At 39.4% G+C, this 19,092-nt stretch overlaps 2 protein-coding genes across 2 annotated transcripts; both read right to left on the bottom strand.

Annotated features, from left to right (window-relative positions):
• Positions 1 to 1,677: 1,677 nt before the first annotated feature.
• LOC139118088 (melatonin receptor type 1B-B-like) lies at positions 1,678 to 2,739 on the bottom strand. Its single transcript, XM_070681381.1, has one exon. The coding sequence runs from the start codon at positions 2,737 to 2,739 to the stop codon at positions 1,678 to 1,680; it is 1,062 nt and encodes a 353-aa protein (XP_070537482.1).
• Positions 2,740 to 16,719: 13,980 nt separating this feature from the next.
• Positions 16,720 to 17,979, bottom strand: LOC139118089 (uncharacterized). The gene has a single exon (XM_070681383.1). The coding sequence runs from the start codon at positions 17,977 to 17,979 to the stop codon at positions 16,720 to 16,722; it is 1,260 nt and encodes a 419-aa protein (XP_070537484.1).
• Between the last annotated feature and the right edge of the window lie 1,113 nt (positions 17,980 to 19,092).

A 19,092-nucleotide genomic window follows, 5' to 3' on the forward strand; every position in this document is an offset into this window, starting at 1 on the left:
GCACATTCACTTGAGTAAAAAAAACTGCTATCATACTAGGTGTCTAAAGGTTGTAGGAAACCATGCATTTCATACATACTTACAAAAAGGAGTCTTTAAGCCGACAAATAAAAGTGGTTTAATGGTGTCTTTATTCAGTAATATTGGGTCTTCGTGCCACTATTCTCTAGAAAAAAAATGGTCATGACAGTATAATTACAGCACAAGCAACTAACGAAAACTCCGTTCAGATTTACATGTCAGTCAACATCTTTCTCAATCCTATAGAATGAATTACATTTGTAGGTAATCATTTGAGAGCATTGTATGTAGTATTTATAATATTTTGACTTTTAAATCATGTAATGAATAACCTTGTTACAATTACAACTACAACATTGAGACAATCAGAAGGAAATCATATTCATCTTCATTTTTCAGCTCTCAGATAATAAACTAAATCTCTAGTTTCGATATATTTCATGTTTTCGTTCATATTTTCGATCCGTTCAACATAGATAGAGCAAGACATCTTGCCTGATTTAGTGAATGTGCGGCAATATTCTTTTTGTTCGTGAGAGATTTGAAATTGTCTGCACCACAACAGCAAAATATGAGAGCAAAAATTTTACTACATCATTATCATACACATAACCCCAAAGTTTTAAACTTAAATATCATTAATCGATCAGCATCTTAAGCGATGTAAGAAGTAGTATGTATGACTAATGACAATGTGGTAATGATGAAAACCAGGCTACATTATTTCATTCTGCCCTTATTTCGCTTCATTGACAGAAAGAGGTAAACATTTGGTGGTAAAGAAATCACTGATCATTTTACGCTGCAGCTCTGATCATGGCTGCGTTTAACCTTTATCGCACAATCATTTCTACTAGTTGTTATTGAGAACCTATTTACAGAACATTGGGGGATAAACAGCTAACAGAGGGAAAACAGTCTTAGAACTGGAAATCTTCCTATAAAAAGATGATACAAGGGAGATCAAAAAATGAGATGAAAAGCAATGTGTTCCTTTGGATGATCATCCAATCCAAATAAATTATAAGGTGCCTCGAAACATAAATGTTGTGAATTCACAGAATGGGAAAGAGTTGATCAGTAGTACAGAAACAAACTGACAGAGCGGCTAAGCTGAAGAATTTGTCTTAAATAGAATATCATCACTACGTTACACTAGTAGCCGCAAATTTTATTGTTGACCAAAAGGTACCAATTGCAGGTTACATATGTGTCATACAATATGAATCCTAGAAAATGTTTAATAACTGTGCTACTTTACAACTCTGTCAATGCAAGTCTGCTATTAATTTAGGAATACGAAATTATTCGAATATTAGAATTGTCTATGCAAAGAAAACGAACTGTAACAATACACGAATTTCGATCTAACTTAGTATCGTTCTATTCATATCATCCTATCTCAATTTTGTTTGATTTGCTGGGAAACTTTGTGAAGTATTCTCTTCAGTACTTTGCAACATTTTAAGCAAAGTGACTTTTTATTACACTGTTATGAATACATTTGGAAAATAATTGCAACACAATACAAATAGTAAGTATTTGGCTCGAACTGGGTACAGTTTCGTTCGTTTTGGTGCTGTTAATGTTCCGATGCTCGTGGCCAACCTCTCGAACATACGAGTTTTGCAGTCCGCAGTCAAAAAGTTTGTTCATTTACACGTTAGCACTATTGTTCGTACCGGGCAAACTATCATTAACAGCGTTGTTGCCAGGAATTCTCAAATCTATCGCCTGCGTTGGTACCACTTGGTTCTTTGACCACAAGTATGAGCAGCGTATTAGTCTGCCCGTTAGTAGTTCTTTGTACGCCTCTTTGAAATGCCTGTTATTAGCTCCGTAAAGCAAGGGGTTTATGGCTCCTCCTATGTGTATCAAGGGATACGCTAGGACGGCACTCTCTGGTAACTGCCTCTGCTCGCCTATACTTGAAACGAGGACAATAATGGCATACGGCAGATAGAAGAGAAGTATCAGTGCAAAAACGGCAAATATTGTGAATAGCATGCGCAGCTCTTGTGGAGATGGACCTGAACTTAAATTTGAGCTTTGAGGCTGTGTGGCAGCGTGGGCCTGCACACGACGTCTGCTGTGCATCACATAAGCTATGATCAAAATGTACGACAGAAGGACAAGAAATGTAGGCGCAAATGCAAGGAACATAACTATGAACGGGGTCCCTCTCATTCGACAGCGCAATATAGACGGGTCATAAAAAGACAGCGAAGTGTCTTGGTACACCGTGTAGAGCAACACTACAGGTGTGCCCCAAGCAAAGGCTATAGCAAGACTCACAGTGATGCTGCTGGTCAGTCGCTGATATCTCGTGTTAAAGACAATGAACACGTAGCGATTGATGGAAATGAAAGCAGTCAGCCAGAGCGAGGTGGACATCATGAAAGGATGAAGTAAATTGTGAATGAGGCAGTACATTGATCCAAAGTGCCATTGCCGACGGTAGAAGGTATAGCTCATCGGGAGACAGAGGGACAGTGCTGCTATGATATCTGTAATGCTGAGATTTACCAAAAACACGTTCATCCACGTTCTCAGTTTCTTCTTAAAAATGACTATCAGGATGACCAGGGTGTTACCGATTAAGGCTCCTACCGCAAACAGGAGTTCCACAGTACCGCAGAGTTGTGTTACCCAATAACCCGGCACATCATCAGTAGACCAAGTGTGGTGCTGGTTGCGTGTAGTATTCGTGTCGTTCATTGCACCTACGGTCTTAGAGTCAGTGAGCCAGGTGCAGCCAACCCTGCAGTTGTTAGTGTGAGCGATTCTCTTGTCCTTTTGGAAAGCTTCGATATGAACCCCAAATAACTAAGACATATTTATATAGAAACGTGACAACTTCTTCGGTCAAAAATCAGGGACAACTGAAAATGGAAAGGTTATTGAACTGACTCAACACAAGCAGCTGATTTAGCATTTGAAGTTATTTCACTTTCACTGTTGTGCAAGGCTACGTTCATAAAAATGTTGGGGGAGGGGGGAGCTGGCAAAATCGGAGTTGAAATCCTATTTTTTTCAGATCTTCTCAATACCCTAAAAATATTCTGGTCCCCCGTCAATATGATCAAAATTTTTCAAGTCCCCTCCCCAAAATTATCATATAGCCGTATTTTTTATTAGGAATGTAGCAATGTATGCCAAGTAAAAATGTATTGCGTAGTTCTGCTCGCAAATGTTCGACACTACCTCTTATCAGCTTGTTGTAGAGCCATAAGGCAATTTATTAAAATGACTCATTTTAAATGCATCAGTGGAATTTTTTGATTTATCAGTCTAGGCCGACTTGAGTTTATCTAACTCTGGCCAGGTCAATTGCGCCTGGCTGAAAGCACACAAAATGACAATCATGAAAGGGTATGCAAATTGTGAATTCCTGGCTACATTTGCCAATTGCGAAAAACTTGACACAGTGACATACCGAAAACATATTGTTCCAAAAGTACTTGACATATAGTACTTAGATGCTACTTATGTTTCACAAATTGGCAATACTAGAAGGTTAGAATATTCCATCAAATAAACGTTTTAATCTCAGAAATTTTGGATGTAATAATGGCAATTTAAAAAAAAATGAATGCTTTCATTTAGTCACACATTTTCCCATTTAAATTCGAGTATTTATTTTTCAAAGTTTCACCTTTGCATTATTGTGCTATGAGATTTGTAAATTTCTTGCACTGCATGAACTTGAAATGAATGGGTTTATATATTTATTTAAAGTGATTTTCGAGAAAAACAATGACTTTTCATCGTACTTTTGTAGAAAATCAAGCATGGTGCCCCATCTAGATTCTCTAATATTTGATTATTCCCATATGCAAGAATTCGAAAATCTCTGGTAACTGTTAAGTCTTGTAGTCTTTCATATGTTGCTCTCTGGCCTGATTAAATTTGTGCACATGTATGTTTTATTGTCAATTGAACGTCCTATGACCCAAACTCTTCTTTAACTACATCAGAGTCAGCGCTACGTGTGTCACTGTCACTGCCAGTATGCAGTGGTAGTTACACTTCCCGTACGCAGGAGCGCTGTGAACTTTGTATTTTGACAATATTTTTGTACACTTTATACAACATGTTCAACTGTCCAGCATGTTGAACTGTCCAGTATTCAGCTTACCAACACAACCTGTGTATGTTTACCGTGCATTTGTATCATTGATAAGATCTTCAGTCTGGAGTCTAATTCCATTATCACCACTATTTAGATATATAGGCGTCGTTGACAAACTGATATGTTTCAGCACTCTGTTAAGAGACACCAATAAACTGTATTTGATTCATAGCATAGAAATATTTAAAAGAAACTCAACAGTTGTAGCTTGTGCCTTGTTACAAGGCCAACTTGTCGTTTTTATGGAGTCAATATATATTTTTTTTAGATTTATTCGAGATTAACGTCTTAAAGTGCGACAAAATGGTTCTAGATTTTGTTTAAGTATTACCAACATTGGAACCAGTTGATGACATCAAAATGTTTTGGACAAAAATGTTTTCAGGTCTCCCCCTGTAGGCAAAGCAAAACTCTCAAGTCCCCCCTCGAATACCCCAAGAATTCCTCCAGCCCCTCTCACCGTTTTTGTGAACGCAGCCCTAGCTCCAATGAAATCAACACATTGTTAAAAATCAAAATCATTGGTGAAAGAGCTAAAAAGAAATCAGGGGCACGTTTCCTTGTACCTCTTGAATATTATAAAGTGTCAGTGCCAAAGATGACGATTCTTGTCACAAGATTACTTTGTAGATTGATATGCCTGCATTAACTTCAGCAGCATGGTATCCTTCCTTCTCTCTGTATAAAGTTTAACGGTCACCCAGCCATTATGAGATGGAGGCTTTCAAGCAAAGTCATTTCTATTTTCTACAGTCAGGCCTTGAGTGACTGCCGTCGGACATAGATGCTATCATTTACATGTTCAAAGAACATGCATAATGAATTGAGATTATTCAAAACGAGATGACAATGAAACATGAACATCGTTAGGGTGTACCATTTGATATCCTAGGGGTGGTCTGGAAGATTGATGAGGGAGCATTTTTTTTACCTTTTTACCCTCTGTTTTTGTTTTAAAAGTGACATATAAGTCCATTTGGCTGAAAGGTTCCCTATGCACATTGCTACGTTTGTTGCAAAGAATGTGTGATTTGACCTCATGTCACAATAATAAATAACTAACTACTACTAACTAACTAACTAACTAAATAACTAACTAACTATATAAATCTAAACTTTTTGAGTGAAAACTATATAACAGATGTTGATGTTTGGCAAGTTTACTAACACTTGTATCTAAAAGTTAATCCAGCTAGCAAACACAATTTACTCGAGATTTCATGAAAATAAAACATGCCATTGTTAATTACACAATTACATACGGTCATAGATAGATACATATAGAGAGAGATATGTAGATAGGTAGATATGTATATCGATAAATAGATAGATGCATTCACGCATGCTTGCACACATCCATCCATCCATCCATTCATATAACCAAAACTAAAATAGGTCTTGAGCTAGCTAAGTATACTTTAAGTATACTTAAACTGCCTAAAACTTTAACTACTCCCTTGGTTACTTATAACAATGATTAATGTGAAATTCTCTTTAGCAACTATTAAAATCAACAACCTTTACTCTTTCAGTCGACTATGTCTATAAGCATGATGGGTTTCTACAGTGAGGTACTAGATGCCTCATCAGCATTTTATCATGCCTTTCGCATATGATATTGGCAGTGTCAATTCATTGCATGCATGGGTACAACTCTAAACCAGTGAAAAATTCAAAATTACCTCGTGATATTTCATTATCTATTTGACCTACGGGACCACTTTATACTCATGCACGGTTTGGAGAGTTGGGTAAAAATTGAAAGAGTACTTTTTTAAAGTGAACACACCCGTACAGTTTGCAAAGAAAAAAATCAAACTGATGACTTAGCCCTGCTCGATAAACTGTTTTTGGAAGCTGTGACCCCTGTTTGGATTGTAAACTCTTCTTGTCTGTGATTGGTGTAATTACTGTCAAGTAGGGTTGTCCCAAGTGAACGGCATTTAATGCATGGGCTGACCGAAGATTCGCATTCTGTTATGATATCGAAACCTCACAATCTGCTTATTGTAACTGTTGCAGAATATCTTGGAGTTGTTTTGATATGATGTGCCCAGTGGGTAGCTCCTGGGTGCATTAACCCTCTGAGTGCCAAAGTCAATTTTGTCATCTTTATAAAACATACCTTGTCAATTTTTTTGAGATTTTTGCCAAAATTTTGATAAAAATTAGTAGCTAATGAAAGTCGATGTACATTTGGTTCAAAATTATCAAAAAAGTTACAGAAAAATTCATAAAATTGGTAAAATGTTGCACTAATATTTTGGTGGGAAAATATTACACTGCACAAAGGTTTAATCATGGACAGCATCCAATAAACCCAGGTAACTGTAGAAATTAAGTTCTGGACTTTGGTACATTGATGGTGTGCTCCATGGTTTGGGTTTCTGAGGAAGCTCTCGTCCAAACACCTTCTTGTATAGAGAGGGGCATACATTGACCAGCACATCATGACATGATCTTCATCAATGTTAAAGTTAACATGCAATGGTCCCTGTCGTGGTATGATGTTTGCACCAATCTTACCTTGAGCCTGCAACTTCTTAGTGAAAAACCATCCTGGCCTATCAGCTATCATCACTACAGCATACTTTGTTGAATACAACTTGAAAGCAGGAATTGTGTCAAGGATGGTTGATAACATGTAAGTAATTTTCTAAGCAATGCAGTGGCATTTCAAGGAGATCAACTAGATATGACTGTTTGAGTGAATGCATCATCCTGAATTGGTTTTCCTTATACAGTTTGAAATGCTCCAACATTTCATCAAATGTGTCTGGTGTGATGTTTGTGTAACACGGTGGCAGTAATTCCATGACAGTTTGAGTTTGAGTCATTGTGTCTCTGATTGTCTGTGTTATAATACGAGAATCTACACCACCAATAACACCATTAGCTACGTTGTGCATGTTATTATGTATTGGTATGGCAGGAAATCCAGGAATTGATATTAAATGGTGACAAAATGCTGAGCAGAAGATGTTGTCATATCTGTGGGAATTTTGTTAAGATGTATATTATGATAATTATCATTATTATACACCTACTGCCGTAACCTATAGGAGTTTGACCGTCCAATAACTTTCCGTATTTTGTATAGTACGCGGAGTCCCGAATACTGGAGACGTGCGACGCGCTGGGACGTTCTATTTTTAGGTGTGATATGCAAATTTTCAAGGGTTTGTAGCAATTTTATTTCAACAATCGTGCGCGTTCCACTCATATCATAGGGAACCAGACATCTGGTTGTTATTGTTGTTTGTATTGTTTTTCATGTGTTGTTGTTGTTGATGTTGTTGTTGTTGTTGTTGACCAATAAAATTCGACGAACATTATAAGTCACGGACTGTGACATCTGGGGAGGGTCGCTGTTTTTTGTGCATGAAAATTGGGGTGTGTAACTCTTTTTCTTGCAAACACTTTTGAAGGGCCTAATTTTTTAGCCCAGGGCAATAGGGTGCGAAGGGTTAATATATCAAATCTGATAATGTTTTTTGAGGGGGGGGGTGTCACATTTTACAATTGATGAATTGGGGGGTCAAATTTTAGAAATTTAATTTGGAGGGGGACGCATTTTACATTTCATTTGTCGCTCAAATTCAACTGACCCCCCTCCCCGTAAAAAAACGAATGCTCCCTAAAAGACACGAACTACGGAAAGCTCTTCAATTTTCCTGTTCAATTATAATGTAAATTTCTGATAAACTTAACAACATAAAGATGTTTGCTGTTTATTCGAGAATCCAGTCCATCACATTTTCAAACGAAATATTCTCAGCCTGTTTTATCGTCTGGAGCAGCTTCATTATTAGCATAAGGGACTGGTCAGTTTCTTCGGCTTTTGGGGTGGTAGATACATGGAGGGGTTTTTGACATTGGTGATGGGGAAGTCACCATGTTTTTGAAATACCCAATGGGGGTCAGTGTGTTTTTGAATTTCAACACGGGCTCATACTTGCCTAAAATGCATCATGCCAGCCACAAATTTCATCATTCAGTTGCATTTTTCGGCGCCTTCGGTTTGATATATCAGACATATATCAGAGATATCTGCATGTTTTCGCTTCCGGCTAAAAATAATTAATGGACCATGCATCGAATGTGAAAGTTGATGTAGCTGTAATAATTGTAGCCTACGGACCGTACGCTACAATTATTTGAGCTAGGACGGATGTTGAATCGAGGTGGTTCCATCGAATCGAAAGGCTCTACTGATAAAGTGTCCTTGGATGGATATTTCTAAAACTTTATGAGTCTCTAAAACTCAGTTTAAAGATTGGTTGCTTGTAGCAAAACTGCACAACTTGCGATATGTATGGAGGTACAGTTGATGTTGATATTAACGTCAAATTATGGTACTTTTACTACAAGCGACTAAGCGGCCGATAGAGCCCTGCTGTGTTCGTAGAAAATAACTATTTGTGACTCATGTGTTGATGAAGAAGGTAAAACTGTTTGATAGATCACCTCATGACTGCATGACCAGAAATGGCAAAAATTGCTGCAAAAATACACAATAGAAGATTTCATCACAATATGAACATATCACATAAAGATCATCCCTTGGAACATATCTACCAAATATCTACGCTATCAGACACTGACGAGTACTTTTGAGAAACTTTTTTTCAATCACAAACAGCTAAAATTGCCCCAAAATATAAAATTGCAGTTTTAATCATAATTTCACTGTATCAAATTTTGATAATCCCAAGGAACCCATATATCAGATATCGAAGGTATCAGACAAGCCGGTTGTGAGAGAAAAACTATGTCGAACAATGCACTAAACGATATTGCATGCTGTGTGTTAAATGATCACTGAACGCGGAAACACTCGCAAAAGTGGTTTATCTCTTGAATGTGTTGCCAAAGGTATGGCGCAAAGGTATGGCGCATTCCATTCAAATAGTCACAAGGCTTCTTCATCTTAAGGATGCATTTTCTAGGCGTCGTGCCATGACTGATTTATTTTCTGGTCGATAGAAAAATAAAGGTGGTTTGAAGGACTTTAAATGTTCTCCCCCAGATATTCATGACACTAACTCTTAACACTGTTTCCAGATATGGACAGGTTAATAACTATTGAATTGAACACAATGATACCAACGAAAACACTTTGAAAAAGTGATGGAGGAATAGAATTCAGATAGGAAGCATTTAATAATGGCGCTGATGATCCATGATAACAATAGTTTATATTACGGCCACACGAGCATATTTACTTGAGTAAATTAATACTGCTATCATACTGGGTGTCTAAAGGTTGTAGGAAACCATGCATTTCATACATACTTACAAAAAGGAGTCTTTAAGCTGACAAATAAAAGTGGTTTTAATGGTGTCTTTATTCGTAATATTGGGTCTTCGTGCCACTATTCTCTACAAAGTGGTCATGACAGCATAATGACAGTATAAGGAACAAACGAAAACTCCGTTCAGATTTATGTAAGTCAACATCTTTCTCAATCCTATAGAATGAATGACATTTGCAGGTAATTATTTGAAGGCATTGAATGTAGTATTTAATGTTTGACTTTAAATCATGTAAATGAATAACCTTGTTACACTACCCACTACAAAATTAAGACAAATCAGAAGGAAATCATATTCATCTTCAGTTTATCAGCTCTCAGATAATAAGCTAAATCTCTAGTTTCGATTAATTTCATGCTTTCGATCATATCCTCGATCCGTTCAAAATGGATAGAGCAAGACATCTTGCAAGATTTAGTGTATGTGCGGCAATATTCTTCTCGCTCGTGAGAAATTTGAAATTGTCTGCACCATGACAGCAAAATATGAGAGCAAAACTTTCAACGCATACACATAACGCCAAAGTTTTAAACTTAAAAATCCATTAAACGATCAACATCATCTTAAGTGATATGAGAAGTAGTATGTATGACTAATGAAAATGTCGTAATGATGAAAACCAGGCTAGATTATTTTCATTCTGCACTTATTCCGCTTCAATGACTGAAATAGGTAAAGTTTTGATGATAGAGAAGTCACTGATAATTTGGTTGTAGCTCTGATCATGGCTGTTTTTTATCTTTAATCCTTTAACAGTCATAGTTTGACACCACATAATTCCTTCTAGTTGTTATTGAGAACCTATTTGCAGAAATTGGGGGATAAACAGCTAATGGAGAGAAAACAGTCTTAGAAACAGGATATCTTCCTATAAAAGGTTGATACAACGAAGATCAAAAAGTGGGATGAACAAAATGTTTCCTTTGGATAATCATCCAATCCAAATAAATTGTAAGGTGCCTCGAAACATAAATGTTGTGAATTCACAGAATGGGAAAGAGTTGATCAGTAGTACAGAAACAAACTGACAGAGCGACTAAGCTGAAAAATTTGTCTTAAATAGAATATCGTCACTACGTTTTACTAGTAGCTGCAAATTTCATTGTTGACCAAAAGGTACCAACGATAGCAAGTTAAACATATATGTCATACAATATGAATCCTTGAAAATGTTTAATAACTTTGCTACTTTACAAATCTGTCAATGCAAGTCTGTTATAAATTTAGGAATAAAAAATTATTCGAATATTACAATGGTCTATACAAAGCAAACGAACTATAACAATACACGAATTACAATCTAACTTAGTATCGTTCTATTCATATCATCCTGTCTCAATTTCGTAAAATTTGCTGCGAAACGTTGTGAAGTATTCTCTTCGGTACTTTGCAAACATGTTGATCAAACAGACTTATTATTACACAATTATGAATACATTTGGAATATAATTGCAACACAACACAAAGATTGAGTATTTGGTTCGGACTGGGTACAGTTTCGTTCATTTTGGTGCTCTTCATGTTCCGATGTTCGTGGCCAACCTCTCGAACATATGACTTTTGCAGTCCGCAGTCAAAATGTTTGTTCATTTACACGTTAGGTACCGTTCAGTTTTTACGGCCGGGGGGGCCGGCAAAATCCAGGGGGGGGTCATCATAATTTTGGAATCCGCAAAGGGGGGGTCATCGCTTTTTCACTGGTAGGAAAGGGGGGGTCACCACATTTTCAAAAACATAATACCAACAATAAGGTTCACTTTATGCCATGGCCATGATCGACCCTCTTTACCGGCGGGCCGCCTTCGGCGGCCCACTACAATAAATATACATTATGTATTACCATGACCCTCTTAACAGGCAGACGCCTTTGGTGGCCCACTCCAATTAGGTTTACTTCATGCAATGGCCATGATTGACCCTCTTTACCGGCGGGCCGCCTTCGGCGGCCCACTACAATAATATACATTATGTATTACCCATGACCCTCTTCATGGGCAGACGCCTTTGGCAGCCCACTCCAATTAGGTTTACTTCATGCAATGGCCATGATTGACCCTCTTTACCGGCAGGCCGCCTCCGGCGGCCCACTACAATAAATTGACTTTATGTAATACCCCACGGTAATCTTACCGTAAAATTCCCAATTGAAGCCGCGGCTTGTATTAGAAACATTTTTAGGGACCCCTGGGATCACGCACTGAATAATGGTAATGGCCGCGCGCCTTCAGCAGCCCTGTCCAGTAAAGTCTACTTTATGCAATAGCCATGATCGACCCTCTTTACCGGCGTGCCACCTTTGGTGGCCCACTAGAATAAAATTGACTTTACGTAATGGCCCATGACCCTCTTAACCGGAGGGCTGCCTTTGGCGAACCACTCCGATAAAGTTTACTTTATACAATGTCCATGGACATGAGTTGTCTATGGAAATGAAGTAAAAATTGCCTTACAGTCGTCCTAATTAACAGACGTTTCAATGGATGTGGCTGAGAAGTTTGTGCACTGGCATCGAATAAAGTGTGCCGCGTACCGGAGTTCAAATCCAAACCATGCGGGTAAATTTGACATATGGGTTTTGGTTATTTTTCAGGGGGGGGGGGGGGGTTCATCAATTTTTTTCGTCTGACAAAGGGGGGGGGTTCATCATTTTTTCACAAAAAATGCAGGGGGGTCTATATTTTTTTGAACACCGGCGACAAGATTTTGCCGGCCCCTCCCCAGGCCGTAAAAACTGAACCGCTCCCTTAGTATTATTGTTCGTATCGGGCAAAGTATCATTATCAACGTTGTAGCGAGCAATTCTCAAATCTATCCCCTGCGTTGGCACCACTTGGTTCTTTGACCACAAGTATGAGCAACGTATTAGTCTGCCCGTTAGTAATTCTTTGTACGCCTCTTTGAAATGCCTGTTATTAGCTCCGTAAAGCAAGGGGTTTATGGCTCCTCCTATGTGTATCAAGGGATAGGCCAGGACGGCACTCTCCGGTAACTGCCTCCGCTCGCTTACACTTGAAAGGAAGAGAATAATAGCATACGGCAGATAGCAGAGAAGTATCAGTGCAAAAACGGCAAATATCGTGAATAGCATGCGCAGCTCTTGTGGAGATGGACCTGAACTTAAATTTGAGCTTTGAGGCTGTGTGGCGGCATGGACCCGCACACGACGTCTGCTGTGCATCACATAAGCTATGATCAGAGTGTACGACAGAAGGACAAGAAATGAAGGCGTAAATGCAAGGAACATAACTGTGAACAGGGTCCCACTCATTCGACAGCGCAATATAGATGGGTCATAAAAAGACAGCGAAGTGTCTTGGTACGCCGTGTAGAACGACACTATAGGTGTGCCCCAAGCAAAGGCTATAGCAAGACTCACAGTGATTCCGCTGGTCAATCGCTGATATATCGTGTTAAAGACAATGAACACGTAGCGATTGATGGAAATGAAAGCAGTCAGCCACAGCGAGGTGGACATCATAAAAGGATAAAGTAAATTATGAATGAGGCAGTACATTGATCCAAAGTGCCATTGCCGACGGTAGAAGGTACAGGTCATCGGGAGACAGAGGGACAGTGCTGCTATGATATCTGTAATGCTGAGATTTACCAAAAACACGTTCATCCACGTTCTCAGTTTCTTCTTAAAAATGACTATCAGGATGACCAGGGTGTTACCGATTAGGGCTCCTACCGCAAACAGGAGTTCCACAGTACCGCAGAGTTGTGTTACCCGATAACCCGGCACATCATCAGTAGACCAAGTGTGGTGCTGGTTGCGTGTAGCATTCGTGTCGTTCATTGCGTCTACGGTCTTTAGTGAGCCAGGTGCATCCATCCCTGCAGTTGTTAGTGTGAGCGATTCACTTGTCCCTTTGGAAAGCTTCGATATGAAACCCCAAATAACTAAGACATATTTATATAGAAAACGTGACAACTTCTTCGGTCAATAATCAGGCACAACTGAAAATGGAAAGTGTTGTGTTTTAGTGCACTTTTGATTAGAGCAAAAGACACACCCGACTCACACAGTGTAGCCATTAACTAGGATTCTGCTTTATTAACATAATCTCATAAGTAAACTACACGTCAATGGTTACTATTGGATACTAGAGATAGTGTCTCATTCTGGTGGCTTCCATCACTTAACACTTGTTAATGTATATAGGTGAATATACTACATTCCTCCCCACTAAGTTTATATGTCCGGTCAGAGTTCGGAGTTCATGACGTAGAGTTCATATGAGTTCAGTTAATTCCTAACTAAAATAAAATGCAATCTACCATGCCGAAATATGAGGCTTTGAGGTAGACTACTCGCTGCCTCAGTGATTGTTAGGGGTTATTCTGCCCTTGTCACAGTACAATCACTTTTGTTTTGCAAACTACAAATCTACAAATCTACAATCTACAAATCTGGTGATTTTCTATTCCGTACGGGATATCTTCTTTTCATTGGTTTAGGTGGTGGTGACACAATTGTTGCTGGATCCTTATTCACGGTAGCACTTCCTGATGTTATGTTGGCTGGTGCTGTATTCAATACTGGCGCCGAAGTTGTAGGTGTTTCAGATGCATCTGTCATTTCCCCCGATGTTACTGGGTTGGCGGCTGCAGCAGAGGTAATGACCTCATCCTGGACATCCTTGTCCTGGTATGTTGCCATGGGAACTTGTGATCGATGGAGTTGATCGATGTGGCAACGTCTGACGTCATCTGGAGATGTTTGAACTTTGTAGGATACTGGTCCAGTGTTCTCAGTGACTATTCCAGGTATCCATTTCTTATTTCCGCGATAATTTCTGACGGAAACTCTTTCTCCAATGTCAAGTTGACGATCATGTGCAGTCTGTCTGGTGGCTGCTTGATCTAGTTGTTTTTCTTGCACATCGCGGCATAGATCTGGTTTCAGGAGATCTAGTCGTGTGCGCATTCTTCTACCAAAGAATAACATCGCTGGTGTTTCTCCAGTGGTAGAATGTGGTGTGTTTCTGTACGACATCAGGTATTTTGATAATTTCTTCTGCACTGTTCCTTTCTCTCCCTTCATGGCGCGTAACGCTTTCTTGAAGGATTGTACAGATCGTTCTGCAAATCCATTCGTGGAAGGGTGGTATGGCGCAGAGGTGATGTGTTTGATGCCGTTATTCTTCATGAATGTTTCAAACTCATCTGAAACAAATTGTGGGCCGTTGTCGCTTACCAAAACTTCTGGGATACCATATCTTGCAAAAATGGTGCGCAGTATTTCTATCGTCTTTTCAGCAGTAGTGGACGATGTAGGAATTACTTCTGGCCATTTGGAGTGTGCATCGGTGATCACTAGGTACGACTGTCCTTAGAATGGAACCGCGTAGTCTATGTGGATGCATTGCCATGGCAATGTTGGCCATTCCCATGGGTGAAGTGGTACGACCTTTGGCATGCTCTGGTTTTGTTGACATCCAGAACATTGTTTGGTTACTTGCTCGATAGCTTTATCGATGCCTGGCCACCATACATAGCTTCTTGCCAAGGCTTTCATTTTCACTACGCCTTGATGACCGCTGTGTAGTTCATCTAGAACTTCTTTCTGCAGTTTGCTTGGTATGATGACTCTCATTCCCCACATTAGACATCCATTGAATACAGTTAACTCACTTCTACGGTTATAGAACAGAGTTAGATTCTGATCCTTATGAGACCATCCATTCATAGTAGCTTTGTATACGCTGGCTAGAAGAGGATCTCGGCGCGTCTCTTTTCGAACACGAGCGCTTGTAACAGGGAGACTGTCAAATTGCGAGATGTGTAGCACTTCGATCGCGTCTTCCTTCTCTTCAATATTGGTGTCTAAGGGTAATCTCGATAAACCGTCTGTGTTGCAGTGTTTCTTGGTATTCTTGTATTGAATATCATAATCAAAACCGGCAAGATATATTGCGTATTGTTGCAATCTTGCTGCAGTTGTTGCTGGAATTCCTTTTTCTGGGTGGATATCGATACCAGCGGTTGATGGTCTGTCAGTAGTGTGAATTTTCGACCATACAGGTAGGTGTGAAATTTCTTCACTCCCCATACTATTGCGAGCGCTTCTTTCTCTATCTGCGAATAATTCTTCTCTGCCTTTGTTAGCGATCTTGATGCATAGGATATTGGTCTTTCTTGCCCATCTTCCATCGTGTGGGAGACCACTGCTCCTAATCCATATGGTGAAGCATCGCACGCAATTTTGATCGGCAGGTTAGGATCATAATGCGCTAGCACTTTCTCTGATGTGATGAGTTTCTTGGCTTTCTTGAAAGCTTTATCACATTCATCAGTCCACTTGAACTTTTGATTTTTCTCCAACAGTCGGTTCAGTGGATGCAATACCATTGCTAGGTTTGGTAGAAATCGATGATAATAATTTATCAATCCAAGGAAGGAACGAACTTGACTGACGTCCTTCGGTTTAGGTGCATCTGTCATGGCTTGGACTTTTTCTTTCGTCATGTGGAGCCCATGTTTGTCGATGACATGTGAACAGAACGTGGTTTCATCTTTGAAGAATTCGCATTTCTCCAAATTGACTTGTAAGTTATGCTCTTGAAGACGTTTCAATACTTCTTCAATATTGGCTAAATGTTCGTTGTCATTTTTGCCTGTTATGATCATGTCATCAATGATGCACTTAGTACGAGTAGCTCCTTGCAGTACTTGATCCATGGATCGTTGCCATATTGAAGGTGCTGAGGCGATACCAAACACTAATCTGTTGTATCGGTATAACCCTTTGTGTGTATTGATGGTGAGATACTTCTTTGAGTCTTCATCCATCTCCATCTGATGATAGGCTTGACGTAAGTCGATGCGTGTGAATTTCTTTCCACCTGCTAGGTCTGCAAAGATATCTTCAATACGTGGTAGTGGGTACTGATCTACCTTCAATACTGGGTTGACTGTAGTCTTAAAATCTCCACATATACGTACTGCACATGATTTCTTGGGGACTGGTACAATCGGCGTTGCCAAATCACTGTGTCTTACTTTTGACAAAATACCTTCACTTTCAAGTCGGTCCAACTCTTTTTCCACTTTCGGACGTAGAGAGTATGGTACTTGGCGGGCTTTCTGGAATTTGGGCACTGCTTTCTTCTCTATCAGTAGTTTTGCCTTGATTCCTTTCATAGCTCTGATGCCGTCTTTGAAAACTTGTGGGTATTTGTCTAATATTGTTTTCAGCTTTTCATCAGTTGTTGTCTTCGTTGTCTTCTTTTCAACTTTAACTGCTTTCACTGCTTGGCGGTTGATTTCTTTAATTTCTTCCAATTTATCTGTATTTTGCATAACCAGCTTCTTCCCATCAGTGGCTTGCTTTTTGTCTTGCAGATATACAGCTCTAATTTAGACTTCTGGTCTTCATATTCAACCGTGACATCCAAGATACCCATAATGCCTAGCTTGTGCCCTGTAATGGCTCTCATGTTTACCTCGGCATCTTTCAGCTTTGCTCCTTTGAAATACTTGTCATAGTCATCTTTTGACAAGAGAGAGATTGGGGATCCGGTGTCTCTTTCCATGTTAATGAGTTTTCCATTTACTCGTGGTGTTACTCTTGCAGGTTGACTGCCTTGTTTGTTTAAAGTCTTAACACTTGTGAGGCTTGAAACAAAGTCGCTGTCACTACTGTCTTCTTCTAAAGCATGCACCTTCTTGCTTTTGCTTTTCTGGAATTTCTTTTTGCTTTCTCCCTTCCCTTGTTTAGAACGGCAAGCACTTTGAATGTGTCCAGTTTTCTTACAGTTGTGACACTCGGCATCTTTGAATCTGCAGTCAGCTGGCTTATGGCTTTTCTTACCGCACCGATAGCAAGGTTTTGTCTTTTCTTGGGGATTACTGACCTTATTGACTTTGAGGTCTTGCAAGCGCTTCTTCAAGTCGGGCTGCTTCTTATCAGCTGACTCCATGGAGATGGCAATTTGCATAGCCTTCTCGAAAGATATGTCATCTTCCTGCAGTAATCTCTTCTGAATAGAGAATGTACGTAGACCGCAAACCAACTCATCACGGAGGGCTTGGTCCAAAAATGTACCAACCTTGCAGGTTTTTGATAGTCTCCGCAGTTCACATGCGTATGCCTTAATGGATTCGCTTTCTTTTTGATTTCTATACCAAAATGTGAATCTTTCATGCACCAACAATGGCTTCTGTTCATAGTGATTTTCAAGAATCTCAACAATTTCCTCGAATTGCTTTGATGTTGGCAATTCTGGAAATATCAAATTTTCTAACGTAACATACACCGTTGGTCCCAATAACGATAATAGACACGAAATTTTCCTGTCTTCTGGTACCTGATTGGCATTGAAATAGTGGGTGAGCCTCCTTGCATAAGCTGACCATGTTTCTAAACTGTCATCAAATGCATCTATGCGTCCCAAGCGTTCTGAAGATGGTCTTTCCATTCGGGCTGGTGGGGGAGCAGGAGAAATACTTCGACCCGGTGTTGATGGCTGATTGGTGACTACAGAGTTTTGTTCTGTATCACCCATATAGACCACCAAGTAACCTTGCTGACCTTTGTTCAACAGGGTGCGGCTCAAGTTCGACCGAAGGCAACTTTTTACCGTCTTCCAGTTGAAACTTTGCAGGACTTGGTTACTCAGAGGTCAACTTCACTCAGGCTGTGCAGGGTGTCTTCTATCACACACTGGTGGATCAAAAGAGCATCCTCGTCGCCAATAATGTTGTGTTATAGTGCACTTTTGATTAGAGCAAAAGACACACGACTCGCACAGTGTAGCCATTAACTAGGATTCTGCTTTATTAACATAATCTCATAAGTAAACTACACGTCAATGGTTACTATTGGATACTAGAGATAGTGTCTCATCCTGGTGGCTTCCATCACTTAACACTTGTTAATGTATATAGGGTGAATATACCACAGAAAGGTTATTGAATTGCCCCAACACAAGTTGCTGATTTAGCATTTGATGTCATTTCACTTCCTGTCGTGTAAGGCTACGTTCAAAAAATGTTAAAGGGGGGTGGCTGGAGGAATCGGAATTGAAATCATATTTTATTCAGATCCCCCTACATACCCTTAAAAATATTCAAGCCACAAGCACAAAAAACTAATCAGTGCTTGCCCTTCTCAGACACAATCTACGAATCAAATTTGATTCTGATCCGATAAGCTGGTCTCGAAATATCGCGCCGACAGACAGACAGACAGACAGATACACAGATATCGCTGCTACATTAGCTCTCGTGTGTTAACACGTAAGCCAAAATTGAAACAAATTATAAAATTTTAAGTTGTACTGAGGTACAAGTGATGTTTTAGAGTGTGACGTATTCTGTTCGCTCAGTTATTTGAACATACTAACGCCACACCTAGCTGCGAGCAGTTCCAGTTATAGTGAAAATATGTTTAACACGATTGGATTTTCATATTTTGCAAATTTCTCAAGTGTTAGGTGCCATATAGCTGAATGTTGCAATATCGCATATTAACAAGTGTGTAATATCAAAAGAAACGCAGATGAGATAACACTTGCAGATTTTAAAGACATAACTTCACCATCCAATTATCCCAAATTAGTTCCAATCGTGTTGTTTCTATTTTAATAAGGGTTCATATCAGTACTACCTAAACAATA

This window comes from Ptychodera flava, chromosome 19 (assembly GCF_041260155.1).
Source record: "Ptychodera flava strain L36383 chromosome 19, AS_Pfla_20210202, whole genome shotgun sequence".
Classification (NCBI taxonomy): Eukaryota; Metazoa; Hemichordata; class Enteropneusta; family Ptychoderidae; genus Ptychodera; species Ptychodera flava.

Coding starts and splice junctions, on each gene's coding strand:
- LOC139118088 (XM_070681381.1), bottom strand. CDS start 2,739: ATGAACGACACGAATACTACACGCAACCAGCACCACACTTGGTCTACT.
- LOC139118089 (XM_070681383.1), bottom strand. CDS start 17,979: ATGGGTGATACAGAACAAAACTCTGTAGTCACCAATCAGCCATCAACA.